The sequence below is a fragment of the Gossypium hirsutum genome, chromosome D13 (genome assembly GCF_007990345.1).
Source record: "Gossypium hirsutum isolate 1008001.06 chromosome D13, Gossypium_hirsutum_v2.1, whole genome shotgun sequence".
Classification (NCBI taxonomy): domain Eukaryota; kingdom Viridiplantae; phylum Streptophyta; class Magnoliopsida; order Malvales; family Malvaceae; genus Gossypium; species Gossypium hirsutum.
This window is the reverse complement of record NC_053449.1, coordinates 48,561,012-48,583,144: the sequence shown is the minus strand read 5'-3', so window position 1 is coordinate 48,583,144 and position 22,133 is coordinate 48,561,012. Positions and strand designations below refer to the sequence as shown.

Here is a 22,133-nt window from a genome sequence, read left to right as displayed (position 1 = left end):
CCACACCGCTCATAACGGCACACAACTAATTTGCAATGGTTTAAAAGGAGTGGGTGAGCTTAACAAGCTCAGTGAATACTCAGAATAACCATAATGTACACACAATATCAAAGGTTAAACAAGAGCATACTACAACCACTACAGGAAATTAAGCTTTTAGAGACATTTTTAGTGGTGTTTGGACCGAAAACGGCGCAAATGTTATACACTAGTGGCATTAATCGAAAAATGTCGCAATAAGTAAAGCAATAGCGGTGTTTATGAGAAAAACGCAGCAAAATGTAAAACAGTAGCGGTGTTTTTCTCATAAACACAGCAAAAGGTTAGCAATAGCGGCGTTTATGAGAAAAATGCCCAAAATATCCTTTTATTGTTAATGAAACGACACTGTTTTTGCTAGGCTTAGTTTTATCCCAAACTAGGTTCCCGAAATCCCTTATTTTTTTCCCCAAATCAAAATCCCCAAATCCCTTGGATTTTCCCTAACCTGTCTGTTGCATCATCGTTCAACTGAGAAATAGGAGTTCTAGGAAGTCTGGTCACAATTTAACTGAAAAGAAAGAGCCTATGACGCCTAGTAGTGATAGGCCTAAAAGGGAAAGGAAAGTCGTAGAAAGGTATTCATCTCCTTCTATTGTAAGGTCTTCATCGTCTAAAACTCTGACAATTGAAAATGTATGCTTTCTTTTCTGGGGTTAAGGATCTGGTTTCATTCAAGTCATTTTCTTTATGTTATGATTGTTTTTTGAACTTTGATTTCCTTTTCAGGGTCATGGTACTCAACTTAAAGTTATTCCTAATGGTATGCGTCTGTTCTCTTTCTTATTTGATTTTTCCCCCTAAGGTTCTACTGTATGTTTTCTTTAAATTTCATGGAATTGGATTGATTGTGATTCTATTTGTATTCAATTCTTAATAATATATGAAGCTCATTCTATTTGTTGGTGTTTCGAACAATTGCCATTGATTGGATATGGTCAAAGTTGCCAAGAAGGGACTTCGAAATTTATTTATATTTTTTTAGCTTCTATTTTAAGCTCTATTGATCATATCCTTTCTGGCAAATTTTTTATTTTGATCTCAATTTTTTGGCTTTGTAAAGAAAGACAAATTATGGGTTTTGTTTGTTTTCTTAATTTTTGATTCAAAGTTTCAATCTTTTATAAAGTTTCTGAGGAAAAGTCTGCTTATTTTCCTAGGGTTTCTTTCTTAGGGAGTTGGTGCTACATGTTCTAAGGTTTGAACTTTTGATTACAACATTTAGAAGGGTTTTGGGTAGGGTCAGGTTGAATTCTTATAATTTTTTTGGCATTGGGTGGCTTTGGATATTGATGAAATGAAAAGGGGTCCTTCATCTGCTTATGATAATGCCTATGATACAATGAAATATGGTGGCAAAAAAAATTCCTTGTTTGATATTTTTGGTAACTTTTCTTTTTATTTCATTGGCAATCATTTTGGATTATAGAAGTGCTGCAGAAGAAGCATTTCTTAATGTATTAGTTGATCCATCAACTAGGGAGATTAATGAAAATCGGGTAAAAAGGAAATTTCTCTACTTTTATTAGCTCTTTAACTTCAATTCATTTGCTATATGTGATTTGTCTTTTGTTTGAATTAATGTCCACTACCTTGAATTATGATTTTTTTTATTGCTTTAGCCTTTTATTGTTGGGAGGGTAGAAATGGTTTAACTTGTTGTTTAATGAAACCTTTGGAATTATGCTGATTTTCTTTGTATAATATGTAATGATCTTTAGTGATTAATTAGAGGTTTTAAAAATAGATTTCGAAATTTTAGTATTAGTATGTTTATAAGCTTTTTGCAAGCATTCAAGATTGAAAAATGTTAGTGTATTGTTTGAATGCATCGAATTGAAAGATAGGTTGGAAATAGAGTTCTTTTTACTATCACAATAGCTAAAGTTTTGAAAAAACTGAGAGGAATTACGTATTCTAGTTTTCGAGTACATGCAGCATATGCTGACATTAATGGTCTTTATAATAAGTAGTGTATTGTTGATCGATTTGGCATGTTTATGAGTTGGTTGGAAGTGGGGAAACGGAAAACTGACATTAGAGTGTAGTGTGTACTAATGCATTGATATATGTATGTTGGAAATGATGTTCCTTCACTAAGCCGAAAGCTAAAATTTTGAAAACCGAAAGAGCTATTTTGTATTCGAGGTGTACTCTTACTTGTCTTCAACCATTTTGTTCCATAATGTTTTTAAAAAAATGTTACTGCATGGCTTGCACTATTTATTTTTGATGTTGTAACTCATTTCAATGGCTTTCAAGTTGTCAAAGAGAAAAGCTGATAATAATCAATAAATGCTTCATATAATCCTCTTTGGAAAGAAAGAAAAGGTGATTGAGGGTTATATAGTCTTGTTGTTCCATGATGTGTTTTTTTATCTACTTACTATATTTTTCCATTTACAGCCTCACAGTTTGAAGAGAAACATTGGTCAATTTTCAGGCTATGTTTGGGTTGAGATTGAGGTATTTTCTTTGATTTTATTTATTCAAATATATTTGGTTTGATTATAGGTTTAAGTGATATTACCAATGAATATTTCTGGATTCAGAATAAATTATGTTTCACTTGCCTAGTAATGAATTATCTAACATAGATTGTTGCTTCTTTGTGTTTATGGTGGTACATGACATGCATTATCTTTGTTTTTGGTTATTATTAATTTCTCTGGACCTTTTTGTTTTCCTGAATCTTGTGATTTGTTCATTATCATCTTTGTCATGGTTCATGGTTTCATGGTGAGCTTTTCACTTTGATAAGGTTAGCTATGCTGATTGCACTTGCATGAGTTTTTGTGTTTGTATCTTTATTAAACAAGAATGTTTGTTTTTTTCCCCTTCTATATGGAGGGTTAAAACATTGTATCTTTGTGACTATTTTCATAGGTTTTGATGCATCTAACATTGGTACGTTAGGAAAGTTGATTATCATTATGATGACTTTCCTCTATCCTAGTTGCCTTCAATTTTTAATCAATTTGGTTTTAGTAATTTTGGTTTGCTAGATTCTCTCTGTTGGAGGAACCAAAATTTATACATGTTTTTGTTTAGGTAAAGCTGGGCTTGTAGATTCACATATTTTCTTTCTAAATCTCAAAAAAGAATGTGCTACAGGAATCTAGCTAGGAATTGCTGCTTAAGAATGATAACTTTTCTCTGATTTTATATTTTTTCTTGTCTCTGCCCTATTTTTAATCCCCAACATTTGTTGGTGGCTGAGAGTGCTTGATGCTTGTTATTTAATTTTCAATTTCTCTCTACAAAAGCGACGAAAAACACCCCAAGGGGGAGACTTAAATCATCAGCAAAGATTTTTGCTAAATCACATGGTAGATTTCACTAGCTATACTATTTCCGTTATGCTGGTGTATAGAGTTTTTTAATGCGAGGGTATTCTTAAAAGAAAAAGGAATATTTGAAGTGGTTTTTGAGTTTATTAATTTTTTTGTTCAACATCCATTGTATTTATGTTGTGACAGGTAAAAGCAAAAGTAGCAAGAAACCTAAACCTGAGCCTAGTAGGGAAGAGATTCATAAAGTAGTTGTAGATATTCTAAAAAAAAGTAGACTTCAACACTATAAGTGTTATCTTTATCTATTTAATTCTTAGATGAAATGATTAAATTCACAATATTTGTGTTGAAGTTTTCTTTGTCTGATGCAGACAACATTATCTGATATCCTTCGGCAACTAGGTATGTTTTACCTTCAGTCATTAAAAGTATTTAAGTTACAATATTGATACTTAGACTCTTAACTAATTATAAGATTTTAATAATCTCAGGTATACATTTTGACCAGGATTTGATGCACAGAAAAGCTAAGGTGAAGGATATCATTACAAATGTGATAAATAACATGTCTGATGAGGATGAGGAAGGGGATGAAAGTGACGAGAATGCTGATATAGGCGGTGGTGCTAATAAATATTGTGATGGAGATGATGATGCGTAGTTCTCACTTGAGGAAATTATATGACTGGTAATTTATCTCTCCCTCTAGGGATTTGATTTGCAATTCTTAATAGAATTATAAAATTGTAGTCATTTTAGAGGTTCAATAGGTGGGATTGTAACATATGAGGTAGTTACTATTTTGTAGTAACTTATTGTAGTATGCTTGTAGTTGAAGTTTCTCATAGTGAACATCATGTTGTTTATTCGGCCAAAAGTTTCAAAGATTTGAGTTTTATTAGAAAGTATGTACTGTAGTCATTAGATTGGGTTTTCAAAGATGATTATGTTAACATTTTGATCAAACATTATGAACAGTTCTCTTGTCAATGTTTTTGAACTCAAAAAATAATTTAAAATGTTTCCATTGTTAGGTCATTTAAATTTTGTATGATCATTTAAGGTAAGAATATAAATGAGATGATTAAAAAAAGTTGAATTTGATATGGTCTTTAGCGACGCTTCTACTAAAAACGCCAAATAGAACATGATCTTTAGTGGCGTTTTTCGAGAAGCGCCGCTAAAAATCATGTTCTTTAGTGGCGTTTTTCCATATAAACGCCGCAAAATATAGCGGCATTTTTTATAGCGCTTATTAAAATGCCGTAAATTATTTTAGCGGCGCTTATAAGCACTGCTATAGGACCAAAAAAATGCTACTAAAAACCTGTTTTGCTGTAGTGAACACGTTCACAATCATATTCTAATCAAGCCAAAATAACATATTCACGTTTCATTAAGTCATAAAACTAACATATACTCCTACATGCAATTACACTTAACTCGCTTATATATAATTCATTTAGCAATAATTCATCAAGGCTAAACGACGTATACATGCTTTTATAACCCATAAGTCTAGCTGATATATTCACATGCATTCACAAGTTAAATAGAAACAATCCAAACCACAATTACATACGCAATTTACTATGAGAACATACTTTTACTATGAGAACATACTAACATTTTCATGAAACTTAAATCAACTCATGTAGCATTTATTCACATGTTTAAGCGTCCATCTCTCACCGTATTACCACAAAAAATAAGATCACATTTAAACAATTATTTTCATAGCAACCACATACTCGTTTAGGCGTAGATCACTTTACACATATATACATTTTAAGATAATTTGGCACTTGAGGCTATGAAACATAAAAGTGAGCTCTATCACCACACATCAGATACACGGATCTTTAACACACCAAATGACTTATTGAGTCGAACATATCTCAAAAGTGAAGCATAAAGCCGACACCCTCTAACACACCAAATATGTCCCGTTGAATGGAGCTTAGCTCATATTCCCCTATCTCTCCAACATGTCACAGGGCTTTAACGTCCAAATCAGAAAACACATATAGGTAAGTACTCACAATCCTATGGCATGCTAACTATATCAAATGGTCTCATAAGGTCACAAGGCCAAAATATCCACAATTACACAATTTTAATTATTGATTTAATGCACATCATCTCTGTTCATATTCATCAATTCACATCACAAACTTGTACAAAATGCATGCTTATCGAGTTCACATTTAATTGCACTTAAAGTGCCACAATAATGCTCATTAAGCCATCACGTATCCAACCACATATGAGTGCATTAAAATCAGTTTATCACATACATAACATGTTACATTAGCATTACATTCCATAATTCAACACATACGTACTTACTGGTTTTTGCACATTTTCACTGCACACTTATATTGTTAACACAACATCATCACTATTTTTTGGCATGTTTAATATGCCCACAACACAATACAATTCATAATAGTCATCACACATGTCTCATATCACAATATTACATCATAATAATCAATCCATAAATATTCTTATAATCACTTAATTTACCAAAAATAAAACAAGGGAAATAGAAAGCTTAGACTCGAAACTTAGGATAAGGGTTTAGGCTATTCCTAAGCTCCCAATTAACACTATAAATCGTGTCTACTAACAGCAATTCCAAACACTCACCGATTACACTTTTCCCAAAAAGTCGAAAACTTAAACTAGATTTTTCTTGCCTTTCGCCTTGCTCGAAGAAGGTTCCAACTGTTTTGATGCTTCACGCATAATAACCACACAATCAACATTTAGCCAAAGACTCACATCAAACAATCTAAAAGCACAAGCCTAAGCTAGATTCTCTTTTGACCAAAAACATCGACATAAAAAACTTAAAATTTGAATATTTCGGTCTATACTTAACCTTTTCGCCTAAAACTAATTCAATTAATCTATTTAGTCACCTACGACTAATTCTCAATCTTTAAACTACACAAAACTACTCAATTCATGGTATCGACTTTTTTGACATGTTTTTGGCTATTTTTTGAAAATTCACTAAAACTCAAGAAATCTGTATTGAAACTTCAAAACAAGTTTAGAAACCTCTTAATCATGTAAAAAAATAATTGAAAAATACTTTGGAACCAAGTTTTCACTCAAAATCCCAGAATCCACCATTAACGACCAAATTTTTGGCTTTTATTTAAAACATGTGATTTAATAGCTGAAAACTTAGTTTTAAAGATTAAATAACATTTAAAACTATTTAGAAGTTGAATCGTTACCTTAGATAATGAAAAATTGAGCGTTTGATCGAAAACCTGAAAAATCTACAAGCTTGACAATTGAGGAATCTATGGTGTTTTTTGAGTGTTTTTCTTGGATTTTAGGGAGGTTTAATGATTTGGAAAGTGATAGGAATCAAAGGAATTTAGGTTTGACAAAGAAAATTGTATAGGAGGAGTTAGGAGAGCATGGGACGACAAGAGCAAATAAAAGGGAGAAGTTAACGCGAAAATAAACTAGGTGGATATAGGGTGAATTTTAAATTTTGGTTAAATTGCATTATAAAAACCCAAAGTTTTGACTCTTTTACAAATCAATCCACTTTTCACAATTAAAGGTATTTAAAACTCATTTTCAGAAATTGATTTAATTTTCTAAAAACCATATTAAAAAACATAATTGATCTACCATATCGCAAAATTTTAAACACTCTAAGACTAAAATTCCTAAAATACCATTAAAACTCTTAGGCCCAAATTTGGGGTGTTACAAGCATCTATATTATAAGAATTTTATGCCAATTTCAACATATTTTCTTTTTGGTCCCTAAACTCAAAACTGACAAAAATCACTTTATAAAATAGTCATATTTTCCATTAAAGCTTCAAACACAACTATTTAACATCCAAAACCTCAAAATTTAACAATGATAACTTTTCAAAACTTTGATAGTTTTACAATTTAGTACCCGGGCTAGCTAGATTGAGCTACAACGATCTCAAAAATATAAAATTTACAAAAAAAAAACCCTAATATACATACCATGCAAAGCCGAATATCAAAAGAATTTCAAGCTTTCAATTCTTTGCTTCCATTGAGTTCGAACGGTGGGGAGGAAGATGAGAATGACATTTCTCTTTCCATCCATCTTTGTTTTATTAATAATTATGTTATTATTTTATTAATTTTAATCAAAATTCATACAACAATAAAGCCATCATTCATGCATTAACCGTCCACTATGGTCTATTGTAGTCAATTTGCCTATTAAACCCTTGCACCATTAATAAATAAGTATTTTAGTTAGTAGAATTGAATAACTATTAACTTTTACGATTTAATTTTTGTACCTTAATTAATTATTCAATCATTCAAATTTTCGGACTAAAATTAAAGACACCTATATAACAAATATTTACGGGTTCGATTTATGAAAACAAGATTCCGATACTTCATTTTTCAAAATCATTGAATTTAAGGTCTAACCACTTGTACCTTAACTAATTGTCCTATTAGTAAAATTTATCAAATCAAAATTCACTATAACACTGTATTTGACTAGTAAATATTAAATGATAATATTTACGGATTCACTCACTATTTCTGTCACCACCAAAAAATAAATTATTAAAAAAACTTTCACTGTAACCGAGGCCCCCACATAAAAAGCAAAAAAAGATAAATGCTCGTATATAAAATGAGCATAAACATAAAGATCACCCTATAGTTGAATCTTTTTCTTTCATTTTAATGGCACACGAACATCCAAAGTAACTCTAAGTTACATAAAACTCTTAAATCCATGAGAAATAAGCGACAAAATTGCCAAGAAAACTTACCAAATTGCTTTGCCATAGATTCATTAAAACCATTTGGAAGGTCATGAACTTGGACCAAGAAATCAATCAAAAAAGAGGGACTTGAAGCAGATCTTCACCCTTTTCTAAACAATGGTACACCAACAAATGATTATTGAATGTCCATAGACCACCATCAATAACCTTTTATAAATTAACTTCATTGAAAAATCGAAAAAGGAACCTTTTTCCCCAGATTTGGAATCGCCACGCCACCATTTGGATGCCAAATATTTGCAAGAGTGTTCCGATAGCGTGAAACTGAATTACACTAGTAGTAAAAAACCTACCCACCAAACAAAGGTCAAAACTTGATTCAGACTCCTCGGTAATGGGGATTTCCAACACCACCTCCTTATCGTCATCAATGTTTAACTTAACCAAATTCTCTTCCATTATGTACAGAATCTAAGGAGAATCTCCACATATCCAAACAAAACAGTTAATGACAACAAAAAACTGGAAGGAAAATGTGCAAAGAGTAGACAACCGACGTGCAAAAGAGCAAACTTTATGACAATGTTAAACATGTTTAAGTTAAATTTGAAGTTTTTAAATATACTCATTTTGTATTAGACCTGTTCATAGATCGGGCTACACGTCCAGATTCGAAGGCTCGCCCGAAATTTGAGAGGATTTGGACAAAAAAATTAGGTCTCTTTAAAATATGGGCTGAGCTCAGGCTTGAACATTCAAGACTTGACCCGACCCGTTTTAAGTTTATAATAATTTATATTATGTTATTTTTATATATTATATAATTTAGAACACATTAAAAAAATAAACTTATACTAAATATATAATACTACTCTAATGTAAACATTAAAATAATGTTAAGATGACTCTATAAAAAAATTCAATAAATAAAAAATGTATAAAATTATTAAATAATAAAATAAAATAAATATATTTAAAAAAATTAAAAATAATATGGGTGGGCCTAAAATGGGCGTGGGTTAATTTTTTACAAATATGAGTGAATTTAGGTAAAATTTTAGCCCGGACCGAACTTAAGTAATAATAAAATATGTTAATATCATACTTAGACTCGGGCGATGAGCACCTCTATTTTATATCAACTGTAAATGAATTTATTAAATTAATAAATAATAAAAGTTATTAATTAAAAATGTTTACTTGAATAGTAGTGCAAATAATTTATTAATTAATTTTGATATCTACGTTTGTTTTAAAATTTTTAATCTTTTGATAATACATTTTTTATAAAATCCGAAAAACAATAATAAATTTTTACATCGAATTTAACATAAACTTTTCTCAAATCCAACTTCCTTGATCATGCAAATGAATGTGAACCAAGTGATTTCACATATCCAATTTTAATTTCTTAATTATCAATAATTTTTACAAATTCGAATAATTATTTTATCTTTGTAAATTAAATATATATATATATTCTTGATTTTCTCAGTTAATAATAAAATATACTAACGATAATATATCTGTTTTATTATTTAAATCATTGTCACCCATTTAAAGTAGTGTTCTAAAACTATTGATTATTATAACATATATGAAATGTAAATTTCAATTAAAAAAAGATTGGATTTTATAATTTCATACATCTACCTTTATATCACTTTGGTGTTTTAAAGTTATAAAATCATCATTTATAAGCTAGTTTTAACAACAAAATACACCATTTTTGGGTCACCTTTGGAATTTGGAAATGAAAAAAAAGGAATGCACCCCATCCTCACCAACTTCTTCCACTTTTTATATTTACCTTATTACTCCTTTTCATTTCACCATTTTCAACATTTTCGAATTTCTTCTCCATAATTATAATTATAGTCCCTAATACATTAGCAAATTTAAAAAAAAAGGTGTTTTTCTTCTTACAAATCAAACATTTGTGCAAATAATGCTTAAAAAGTTAGTTAAATTAATTATGAAATTTCCAAATTGTCTTATAATAAATGCATTTCTTACAAATTTAAAATAATGACATTGTACATATTCAATAATACTATTAAAAGAAAAACCCTACAATCTTTTTTTTCAAATAATTCTTTTGTTTTGCTTTTTTCTCTCTCTCTAAATTTTATTATAATAAATTGGCCGCAATTTTCTCCCTCACATCATCCATTTCTTTCTTTATTCTTCTCATTCACTCCACATGTCTTCTTTCTTTTCAGTTTGCAAATCTATTTTGTATCTTTGTTGTCTTCACAAGTTGTGATGGACAGATGATGGCATCTATCATTCTCTAAAAGTGGGTGGCTCTTTGCCAGCTTCTTAATTTGTTTCTATTTTGAGAGTATTTCAGAATAATAAGTATTTCACGAGTCGATTTGGACTTGTGTTGTCTTAAGTTTTATATGTTTCTTGTTTGTTTTTCCATTGTTTAATAAGTTATTAATTTTAAAAGTTTTTGTCTGCTCTTGTAGCACATTTTTTTAGTATTGCTCATGAATGTAACCTTAGTTTTACAAGTGATTTTAGGAATGTTTTTATTGTCATCCTCTTTAGTTTGATGAATGCTCGATTCTTTTGCCGATTTTTGCTCACCGCTTTGGACCATCTGGGGCTAATTTCCTTAACGTATTAAGTGCTTGCAATCACTACAGCTATGTCGTGCTTGAGTTGTGACAAAATCAATTGTCAATATGTCATAATGTTCTATTGATGTTGAGCTAAAGCCTTTGTTGTGTTGATGGAGCTTGTTCTTCACCATCTACAACGAGTGTTTGTTATTTTTTTCCTGAATTGTATGGTTCCATTCATTGAATGAATTAATGAATTTACCTTTTTTAAAAAATAATACTATTAAAAAAATAAAAAATATTTGGTAATATATTAAAAAATATTTAAATAGAAGAGATACCAGACAACATTTTAGGACTATTTGTAGAACTTAAATTGATTTTCACCTATTTTGCACTTACACATTAGTACAAAATTTAAATTTTATTTCTTAACCTATTAAATTAAATTATGTTAATTTTCCAAATAATTTATATCATCTATTTCAATATATAATGTATGACATCCTAAAACTTCAGCATTTAGAAAAAAATGTTTTTATTAAAAAAAAATCTTAATTACATTTTTAAAAAATCCGCATATAAATTTAATAAATAGTGATAAATAATTATTGTAATGTAATCCATTAAAGTACAACCATTTTATAAATAATAAAAAATAATTGTTGTAATGTGATACATTTTAACTTACATAAAATCTAAAATTTCAATTAAGTACATGACGGGTAAAAAAAATAGTGTTTTTTTTTCATATATTATGTAATTTATAACGCATAAAAAGTGAATCTATAATATTGTTATGCTGTAAACATTAAAAAATGGTAAGACGATTGATTAAGTTTTAGGTCGATTGACATATGTATTATGGGTTTGAGTGCGTTAAAGCATATTATCTTTTAATTTAAAATTATTAAATATTAAATTAAAAATAACATATTTATATTTTTAAAAAATAATATGAGTAAATTTAAAATGATTTTAAAAAGAATTTCAAATCTAATCAATGGTGCTTAGGAGGTATGCTCCCTGATTACCTCCAATTTTATGATTAAACACAAGCAAAACCCAACTAGCAAGGAAATTCTATAATTAAAAAAAGAAAAAGGGAAAAAGAAACTTAAAAGTTCCATTTCTCTTGCAAAACCCGGATCCTTTTAACACTAATAATTACTTTTTAATCAAAAGCTTAAAAATTCCTCAAAGCCTCGACCTTTCCCTAGAAAACCAAACGGTAGAAAACAACTAGAGCGGATCACTGCTATGGTTGTGATATAAACCAAAGCGGGTCTGTTTTGTTTATTTTTTTTAGCTAAACAACAATGGCGGGGATAGCAATATTGCTAGATCTATACAGGAAAAACCCAAGCTTTTGCTCTCAACAAAGCTTCCACTCTTCTGGGTTCTTCTCTGCCTCAGCTGCCGCCGCATCAGCTGCCGCTACCGTCGTTGCTGGAACCCCTTTTGCCTCCAGGTTCCTTTTTGGGTATGTTCATATCCGTGTATTTCTGTGGTTCTTTTGTTATTTGCTTGGTTGACAGTGGTGATTAGCAGAACCATTTTGGCTGTTGATGGTATTTAGGCAAACGTATCAGTGGTCCTCTCATCGTCCGTATGTGTATGCACGAGTCATGACTGAATTTGATGCTCAGTGAACAGTGATAATTTGATTGGACTGGATAATGGTTGTTCATTGAATTTAGGCAATTGGGGTTTTTTTCTTTCGGTTTCACATACATTTTTCATGTGTACATGTATGATGTATTTTCTGAAGGCTACATGCCTTCATCTGTGCGTGTAAGAATGCCTGTGTTTGCTTTGTTTATTGGTAAATGGACAGCGCTGAGGATTGGGTTTATGTTAGAATAGTTCAATAGTTTCAAATTTTGGTTATTGTTACTGTACTAGGCAGCTCCTTTGGTTATAATTGCTTAGTAAATTATTGATGTAAATGTGTGACATGTTTGTGCATAAATTTGACACTGTTAGCCTAGTAATTGTACTGCAGTAATCCCAAGGTTTCTCATTGTGATGCTGCTGCGGCATTCCCTGAAGATTACATTTGAAATGTACAAAGATTATCTGAAGATATTGTTAAGAATGTTAAGAACTTAAAAAATGATGCTCTCAAATACGCTGTGAAGGAGTATAAGGTTGAATTGAAGCCTCTTTATTCAGCTTTTGAGTTGAGGCCATTTGCTATGACAACTTTGAGGTCATTTCTGATGTTCTATTTGCCTCTGTTGGAGCCTGCCACAAACGTAGAAGAGGATGATGAAGATTTCCTGCAGGACACTCCTAAAGAACTACATGTGGATTTGGTTGTTCCCTTTAAAAAGTCGGTGAAGCAAATAATCCGTGAGGTGAGTTGTTTTCTTTTGGTCTTTCCCTTGATATCCTGAAATCTGCGGATTGCTTGATACTGTTCATCTGCCTCTCTCTTTATTGTTCCTAGCTTACATGAAGTCTTCTTATGTTCTTTCAACAAGTGATAAGCAAAAAGCCAGATATTTGTATAATTCATCAATGTAAGCAATTAAAGTTAATAAACATATACGGAGTTAATATTTACAGATGACAAATATGTTCGGTTCTTCTTTTAGTGGTGTTCATCAAATCTAAGCTCCAGACCAAAGTCTTTTTGTTGTAGATTGTTGGATCTCCATATTTGAACCACATTGCACTCCAATTGAGACAATCGTTTGCTGTTTTAACTTTTAAGGAATATCTGAACTTCATTATGTTTTATGACTACTCAGACCACTGTTGTAACGACAAGACGGGTTCTTGAAAGACTTGCTGTTATTTATGTTTCACAGCGCATGGCGTGGAAACTCCTTAAAGGTACTTTCTGTCTGTTATTCTGCAAAGTCATGCTAGTGGGTCAGTGGTTGTTCTTTATCTTGCCTGTGAATTAAAAGGGACAAGAAATGCTGTTACTCTTACTATTATAATCTCAATATTCTTCTAATATTGAAATACATTTCAATATTATTCAGTGTTGTTAAGGGCACAAGGCGCACTCTAAGCGCCAAAACCCTTATATTGCCTCAGGCACAAAGTGCAAAAATAGCTCTAGCCTGACTGAAGTAAAGCACAATATGTATATGTGTGAGTCTTTGTATGTATCCGTATCCAGATGCGTGTGTGTATTTGTAAAGCTTATGACATTTAATAAACTCTAACACCATGTTTGGTTGGGTGTATTGGCTATGCCAATACACCCCTAATCGGTGGGCCCCACTTATTACGCCTCTAATCCGTTGTTTGGTTCAATGTATTGCGATTACGGGGCTAAACCATTACTCACCTAATCGGTGAAATCCACCAATTTCTAATCCTTCCGTTTTGCTCAGTTTAGATGCTGCTTCAGTTTACCCTCCCTGTTTTACCCTCTCAGTCTTCTTCTTTTCAGCTCCCTCTCTGAACATGTATTTAACACCCATTTCCCCATTTCCCGTTTCCCCTCTTCCCCAAATCAAAATCCCTAACCCCGTGCCCGACTGCCCTCCTCCCTTTTTTTCTCAATTCAAAAATCAACCTTCACCTCCGGCACCAATCCACCTCCACCGATCCACCTCCGGTCCTTCACGAATCCACCCATTTCCAGAATCAGAGGTTAGAGCGAAGCTACAAACGTCTTCTACCTTTGAATTTCAAAGGTATATTAACAATGTTTTTTTCTGCTGGAAGCATTCTGTGTGCCAATGCCTTAAGAACAAAAAACACTCTATATCTTTCGTTGTTTTTCTGATTTATTTTGTTGGGTCTCATTCAATAGCCTATATCAGTTACAGATGAAAAAATTACCGAGATGGTATTGTTTCCAACGATTAACGAGGCATGTCGTGTTTTGGATGAGGGTGTCGTTGCTCGAGCATCAGCCCTTGATGTTGCATCTGTACTCGGAATGAGCTTCCCATCCTACTGGTAACTACTTCGCCACCAATTTTTGTCTCTGCAACTTGAACTCAAGAATAGTCTCTAAAGTTTGGAGAATTTAATGGTTCCCTTGTTAACTACTATAGGATCTACTATTAAGAATCAGTATTTGCTAATAGATTGCCTGCCAAATTCAGTCACTATTTTTTATAAGAAAATGAATTTGGTTTCTTGCATTATCTATGTTATAGTTAGTTACATGATCTCTTATTTTCACCATGTCTTATAAAACAATAGCTTTGGTTGCAGTGGTGGTATCATGTTCCGGGCAGATACAGTTGGGTCGAAGCATATCTATTTGAGCCTCAAGAAATGGTCAGAAAGGTACGGTAGCTACTTTAAACCATCGAATGCAATATTTTCAGGGTGTCTTTGTGTAGTGAAATGAGTGGTAGACTTGGTAAACTTGCATGTGTTACAAAATTGAATCTAGAGATCTGTTTCCCAGTCTTGACTTGAGCAACTTACTGCCAATCTTCCTCCAAAGTAGTTTCCTAATCAATTTGGCTTTATGTTTAATAATGAGAGTTTGCTATTGGTTTTTCTTGTTAGAGATCTGTGTGTTTGTTATAGTTGGTTATAGGTAAAATGTAGGGACGAATTGAAAGAGAGTAGAATGAGTGTACTTCAGGTTATTATTGTTGGATTGAGAGAAAACTAATAGCTGACAAGGTCTATGAATCTTATGGTGCAAAGGCAATGTGTTTGGCTTCAGCATATATGGAGTATATAACTGGGCTTCATTTTGACTGTCCTTATGGTAATTGATATTTTCTTTGATTGCAGGATGATTCCTTGCAAAGACTAAGCATGGGGTGGCAGCTTTCGCTGGTGTGAATTGAAGGCTTATGAGGGGATTCTTGCACCATATGACAAGACAAGAGAATGGTTATTCCTGATGCTCTCAAGTTTTGCAGTAGTTGGTTTCTTTTGTGGAATTTAGAATTTCGTTTTCTTACTTGCTTCTTGTGGTCTTCAGATGAAATTAACTCCAGGGCATCAGATGAAATTAACTTCAGATGAAATTACACTAATCTCAATAGGCTGGTCTCTCAGGTACAATAAATGATAGCTTTAATTTGATTGTTTGCATTGTATGTGTATACTTATGATGTTTGGATCGTTTACAGGTTATTTCTTCCTTGACTGCATCTTTGAGATTTGATGGTGCTTTGAATGTGGATGTGAATGAGTTTCAGACCAATTTAGTCCCATACCCTAGAATCCATTTCATGTTGTCTTCATATGCACCAGTGATTTCCGCGGAAAAGGCTTACCATGAGCAACTATCAGTAGCAGAAATCACAAGCAGTGCATTTGAACCAGCTTCAATGATGGCCAAATGTGATCCACGCCATGGGAAATACATGGCTTGTTGCTTGATGTACAGAGGAGATGTGGTGCCTAAAGATGTGAATGCTGCACTGGCAACAATCAAGACCAAAATGACCATCCAGTTTGTTAATTGGTGTCCCACAGGGTTCAAGTGTGGCATCAACTACCAGCCTCCGACTGTGGTACCTGGTGGGGATTTGGCCAAGGTTCAAAGGGCAGTTTGCATGATTTCAAATTCTACTAGTGTTGCTAAAGTGTTCTCAAGGATTGATCATAAGTTTGATCTGATGTATGCAAAGCGTACATTTGTGCATTGGTATGTCGGTAAAGGTATGGAGGAAGGTGAGTTTTCTGAAGCTAGAGAAGACTTGGCTGCTCTTGAGAAAGATTATGAAGAAGTGGGCTTGGAATCTGGTGAAGGAGATGAAGATGAGGGGGATGAGTACTAGGCTAGAATATAGAGTAAAATCTGCCAATGGACTTATTGGTCAGCTAATAAAAATGGGTTATTTTGTTTGCCTTCTCTATTGTATCAAACTTCAAAACATATTTTAATGGATCTTTGCTTAATTTCATATGCTCTAACTTACAGTAATTTCATATGCTTCAAAAAGTAATTTCATATGCTCTAACTTACAGTAATTTCTTTTTGCAATTTATTAATTTAAGCATTTTTGAGATAAATTTTAAAATTACTAGATAAATCCTCTTCCCATGCTTCGGAAAATTAGTCATATTTTGACTAAGATATTTATATTGGAATATAATGATTTGATTAAATTATATATTTTTACTAAATTATATTTTTAATAATAATTATTTTAAATTATATTTTATAGTATTATATGTTATGATTTTAGTAAATTCATTTAAGAATATTTAATATTAAGAATTTTATTAAATTATATATTTTTGTTAAATTATATTTAATAATAATTATTTTAAATTATATTTTATAGTATTATATATTATGATTTTAGTAAATTCATTTAAGAATATTTAAATATTAAGAATTTTATTAAATTATATATTTCTATTAAATTATATTTAATAATAATTATTTTAAATTATATTTTATAGTATTATATATTATAATTTTATTAAATTCATATAAGAATATTTAATATTAAGAATTTTATTAAATTATATATTTTTATTAAATTATATTTAATAATAATTATGTTAAATTATCTTTTAAATTATTTATTGTTAATAATAATTTACCAAAACAAATTTCTGCTAATTATTAAGAATTTTATTAAATTATATATTTTAATTAAAATATATTTAATAAAAATTATGTTTAAATATGATTAAATTATTTATTATTGATAATAATAATCTTATTAAAATTTAAATAACAATAACAATAATCATTTACCAAAACAAATTTATGCTAAGGGTATTCTAGTCATTTTAGTTTTTTCCATTATGCTATTACACCTCTATTCCATTCAACCAAACACAAGATTACTATTACGCCTCTATTCTATTACATTCAACCAAACAGTTGATTTGCTATTACACCTCTAATCCAATACACCTCTAATCCCAATACACCTCTAATCCAATACACCTCTAATCCAATACAGCGAACCAAACGCACCCTAAAGTGTGGTCTAGTGTATCTATAAAACATGGTAGTTTTTATTAGTCTATATGCATGATTTACTTATGGTCTATGTCTATAGTTGAATACTTAAATATTAAGAAGTTTGATACCATCTCTTTCTTACTAGTAAAAGTTCATCTTATGAAAAAAAGTGAAAAATAAAAGAAATTAAATGAGGCGTCCTAACAGAAAAAAAGGCCTAGGTTAGAGGTGTGTGCTAAGGGTTTTAGGTGCTTTTGTTGTCTAGTGCTAAGGTGCAGGTGCCCCTAGGTGCACACCTTGACAACACTGATTCTTTCTGATTATAGCTATAAGCTGCTAATGAGTTTGGCAACATAAACAGATGTTCCGAAATCAGCTGTCCGGAAGTCCCAAAGGGGATTGCCTACAACAGTGTACTTCTTCAGAGTTAGCAGAACTACTTTCCGAGGTCAATACCATTATATGTCCACTTTATTGTATGTAGTTTCTTTAGCTTTGTAACATCTTTCCTTTTCCCCCCAATATCTATTCAGGTCACCTGCTTGGAGTTGTGGCAGCGGCACTTGTTCAAACTGGTATTGAAATCTACCGATGCTTTTGTCGCAAAACAAACTCCGAAGAGAGTGATGAAGTCAACCTAACAGAGCAAACTAAACTTCTTGGAAAGAAGATTTCTGGTATTACCATCAGGTGTGGAGCATCGTTGATATTTGCTTCCATTGGAGCTGGGATTGGTGCTGTACTTTTCCGTCCTTCAGTTGGTCAATGGATCGGTAAGTAAGTCAGCCATACGGATTGGTAATAGACTAATAGTTGCCTGTTATTGCGACCCCAAATTTGTTTTCAAGTTTTAACATGTCTTACAACTGCATCATTTTGAAGTAGGCATTTATTTTTACAGGCTGTGCTGCCGGAGACTTGGCGGGGCCAATAATAGTATCAGTTTGCCTGGAGAAAGCTTTTCATGTGAACCTCTAGAGCACTTTCAAATTTCACATTTGTATTTTAGTACACCTTTTCAGAGAGTTCAATGAAATTTTACCAATAACACACTTCATTGTAGTTTTGATTTTTGGGGAGCAGAAGTGATTCTCAAAATGCTAATCCGAATTTCTTTTTCCCTTTTGTTGGGGGCAATTCTCTTTATCGGTTTTTTAACATTGAACTTTTGATAGCACTGTATCTGATAAGTTTTGATGTTTCATTTCTTAAAAATAAATCATGTTTTGAGAAGACAAGTGGCATTACAGCATCAGTTGAATCTGACGTTTTGTCCAAACCCATTTGACGTTATTGAGAGCAAGTGAACTGCATAATAAGCATTGAACCTTGTTTTGGCAGATTCCTCTACTTGTCCTTACTTAACAAAGTTCTGTTCGTCATTTTAAATTAGATTCCGGATCTATATCCATCATATACGTGTGATTAAAAGCCGCTTAACCATTTTCTATTTTCCCCTCCTGAAAAATTAGCTCTGTGAAAACCAATAAAATGCAAATGATGACAATCGACAATAACCCGACGGCAATCTAGGTTAGGAAAACCCATCTATACAGTTTGATTTTTTGTTCTCTCGTAATTAAATCGCACAAAGTTAGTCAAATTAACTCTACAGAGGTATTCTCCTTTTAAGGAGTTCCTTCTTCATCTCATTTTCTTTAGGAAGCTTTTATTTCTTTGTAATAATACACTTTTACTGAAATAAGCAGCATAGAACATGTTGGAACACATGCTCCTTCAATCCTAGGCTTACAAGCGTCTTATAGTAATTAAAGAGCATTCGACCCCCCTTCATCCTATGAGGTTTATCTTCCAACTTAACTCACCCTTAAAAAATGTGTAAACACGCTCGCAAGCAATTTAAATTCAGCTTGAACGAAAATGCATCTGGATCATCATTGATAAGTTCGATACCTTAATGGTTGACCCCAGTAGTTGGCTTCTAAGCTAGACTATTAAGATACTGGTTTTTAACACAAGCTACTATAATTTTCTTTTTCAATACAATCAATTACATTAAAAAGGGAAGATAAAAAAGTAAAGCAAACACATGAGTCAAATCCTAAAATTTAGGCCAACATAACTTAAACCCCTCACGGGTTATCGCCGGACGCGAGCAACTATGACAGAGACTAGAGACAAACTCTTTGTATATAAAAAGGAGAAGACTAGAAACAAACTTAATTTGATCTACCTGGTTCAATTCTATACTAAAAAAAAAAAAAACTGCTAATGTACCAAATTTGAAAATTATTAGTTCAATTGTCCCAAACCATTACCACAGCAATCACTCCAACACCTAACAAGACAGCCAAGAACTTGTAGTGAGGTTTGTCGACTGAAACTGTCTTATGGGGCGTATAACCTTTAGATAGCAAATGGTTTATGGATACATAGATGAACACTCCACAGGCTAACCCCATTGATATGGCAAATATCCAATCAGCCATAACACCCTCTGTTGTGGCATCGAGTATGATCCCGATGGCTACACCAACCGGACTCGATATGGCGAATGCGAACGCGTAGGCTATGCATGACAAAAATGGACGGTCGGGGATCATTCGGAGCAGTGCTATTCCCATTGCAATGGCTGCAAATATCTTATGCAATGAGATTATCCATAAGGTTTTCCATGCATCGGCTTCGGTCTCCGCAACTCCGATGGCAATGCCTTCGAACACCGAATGGAAGCACAAGGCAACTATCAACAAAACACTATCCCCGAAAGAACTCACAGAAGAGAGCGATGAGGACCGTTCACAGGCAGCGTCTGTCCCGGTGCCTGTCCCTGCAATTTAGGCAAGAAGTGAGGTAAGAAGGTAGAATAATGAGTATATATATAAACAACTTTCTTACCATGAAGCTCCAAATCATAAGTATGACATGATGAACCCTTTCCCTTGCCATACACATAAGAAACCACAGAATCAGCCACCATAGTGACTAAATATCCAACACAAGTCAACATAAAAGCAAAAGGGTATTGTTTAGTCGTCAAATCCTCGAACGTTTCATTAGCATCACTCAAGAAATGCATTATGGCAGTCCCCAAGAAAACCCCACCTGCAAACTGAGTTCCCAACACCAGAAAACCCTGGTTCCATTTAAGAAAATAGGGCGACACCCCACTAATGAAGGTCCCTACAAACACGAGAATCAAGCACCAGATCTTGACCAGAACCAGGGATTTAGAACGTAGGTTATGTCTCTTATTGCTTGCCGTATCATCATCATCATCACTGCCGCCATGGGAGGTGTCAGAGAGGAAAAGAGAAAGGTATAGGAAGAGGAAGAAGAGAAAACTCGACACTTTCATTTGAAACAAGTTGAAACTAAAATCTGGGTTTCCAGTTTATCGCATGTTAAACAGAATATATAGTAATGCTGTCAAAAATAAAAAGAGGTTATATATAGAAAGAGAGAATAGTCTCTAGTACAAAAGAAAAGAGAAGCACTAACTGTGTTTTTAAGGAGTAATGGTATATTTTTATGATAATAAAAATATAATTTTATAATTTAAGAGGGAATTTAAAATTTTATAAATTATAAATAAAAAAAATTATTTTAAGGAGAGGCAGGGCATGCGCCAACCTTCCCGACTTGGTCACTAAACACCAAAAAAATGAAAGTTGGTAAATAAGGAGAAGACAAAGTTTTAGATTATTTTTCAAAAGATTGGTTGAATTATGTTTATTTCTGTTGGGACGCCACATAATGTGGCAACAAAATGCGATCGAAAAAAATCAAAAAATACAAGAGAACATCAAAATTAGGACTTTTAATGTGGAATAAAACCCCTTTAAAATTTAAATTTGTATTTTTCCCTATTGCATCATTTGGATTATATTTATTGTATTATTAATTTATTTTTCTTCTTCTTGCAAATTGAGGATTAAAATTTCAACTCTAACATAACAACCTAAATTGTTACTTTCTTACATGGTTCTCAACAACAAATATATTAATTTATACAAATGATTTCAACTCAACTTCACCAGTAATTTATTCACAAATAATTAAGTTGTTAAATCATTCTTGTCATTAATCATATTTTTTGAATCGAATTCAATTGAGTGAAAATATTTTGAATTAGTCAAGTTGATAATTCCTATTTATCACCCTATCTCAATTTGGTTTTTTTTCAAATTGACTCAAGTCAATAAAAAAAATCAAACCGACCATATTGAAATCTTGTTGATAATATTACTAAATTCCAAGTTAAAGAACATAAATACTATTTGAAAACTCTTTTAAAACAAAATAAGAGAAAAAAAAAACAAGATAATTAGTATGATAAACTTAATTTGATAATTTATTTGTTTGAGAAATCAAATTAATCAATTTAGAAATTTTAGAAAGATATATAATTTAGCATTTTATACGTTTTTAATATATATTTTTTAATTTATATATATTTATAAAATTTTTGGAAAAATATTTTATAACTATTAGGGGTCCAAGGGGTACTTACACCAATTTAATATTTTGAGTTGTAAAATTCAGTTTGACTCGAACTCAAAAAATGAATTACTTATTCGAGTAATTTCGAGAAAACCGAATAAATTCAAATTGAATCGAGCTATACTCACCAAAG

At 32.0% G+C, this 22,133-nt stretch overlaps 2 protein-coding genes across 8 annotated transcripts; one reads left to right on the top strand and one right to left on the bottom strand.

Annotated features, from left to right (window-relative positions):
- Positions 1–11,821: 11,821 nt before the first annotated feature.
- On the top strand, positions 11,822–18,640 carry LOC107920584 (tubulin alpha chain). 7 transcript variants are annotated; one of them, XM_016850364.2, is made up of 6 exons: positions 11,830–12,151; positions 12,674–13,028; positions 13,425–13,509; positions 17,898–17,984; positions 18,070–18,309; positions 18,438–18,640. In XM_016850364.2, the coding sequence occupies exons 2-6, from the start codon at positions 12,867–12,869 to the stop codon at positions 18,512–18,514; spliced, it is 651 nt and encodes a 216-aa protein (XP_016705853.2). In that variant the 5' UTR covers positions 11,830–12,151; positions 12,674–12,866; the 3' UTR covers positions 18,515–18,640. The 7 variants fall into 7 exon arrangements, with proteins under 7 accessions (XP_040964941.1, XP_040964940.1, XP_016705853.2 ...); XM_016850365.2 differs by having other exon boundaries at positions 12,660–13,028; XM_016850368.2 differs by lacking the exons at positions 11,830–12,151; positions 12,674–13,028; positions 13,425–13,509; ... (1 more) ...; positions 18,070–18,309; positions 18,438–18,640 and adding exons at positions 13,534–14,327; positions 14,457–14,595; positions 14,845–14,931; ... (1 more) ...; positions 15,587–15,663; positions 15,738–16,517.
- An 863-nt stretch (positions 18,641–19,503) lies between these two features.
- On the bottom strand, positions 19,504–20,976 carry LOC107919572 (zinc transporter 11). Its single transcript, XM_016849012.2, has 2 exons — positions 20,396–20,976; positions 19,504–20,327 (listed from the first exon to the last, which is right to left on the bottom strand). The coding sequence occupies exons 1-2, from the start codon at positions 20,853–20,855 to the stop codon at positions 19,795–19,797; spliced, it is 993 nt and encodes a 330-aa protein (XP_016704501.1). The 5' UTR covers positions 20,856–20,976; the 3' UTR covers positions 19,504–19,794.
- Between the last annotated feature and the right edge of the window lie 1,157 nt (positions 20,977–22,133).

Excerpts from the sequence above, each read along its gene's own strand:
- LOC107919572 (XM_016849012.2), bottom strand. The coding sequence starts at position 20,855 with ATGAAAGTGTCGAGTTTTCTCTTCTTCCTCTTCCTATACCTTTCTCTT. Across the intron at positions 20,328-20,395 it reads TTATGATTTGGAGCTTCATG|GGACAGGCACCGGGACAGAC; the intron begins GTAAGAAAGTTG and ends CCTAAATTGCAG.
- LOC107920584 (XM_016850364.2), top strand. The coding sequence starts at position 12,867 with ATGACAACTTTGAGGTCATTTCTGATGTTCTATTTGCCTCTGTTGGAG. Across the intron at positions 13,029-13,424 it reads TGAAGCAAATAATCCGTGAG|ACCACTGTTGTAACGACAAG; the intron begins GTGAGTTGTTTT and ends ATGACTACTCAG. Across the intron at positions 18,310-18,437 it reads TTCAGTTGGTCAATGGATCG|GCTGTGCTGCCGGAGACTTG; the intron begins GTAAGTAAGTCA and ends TTATTTTTACAG.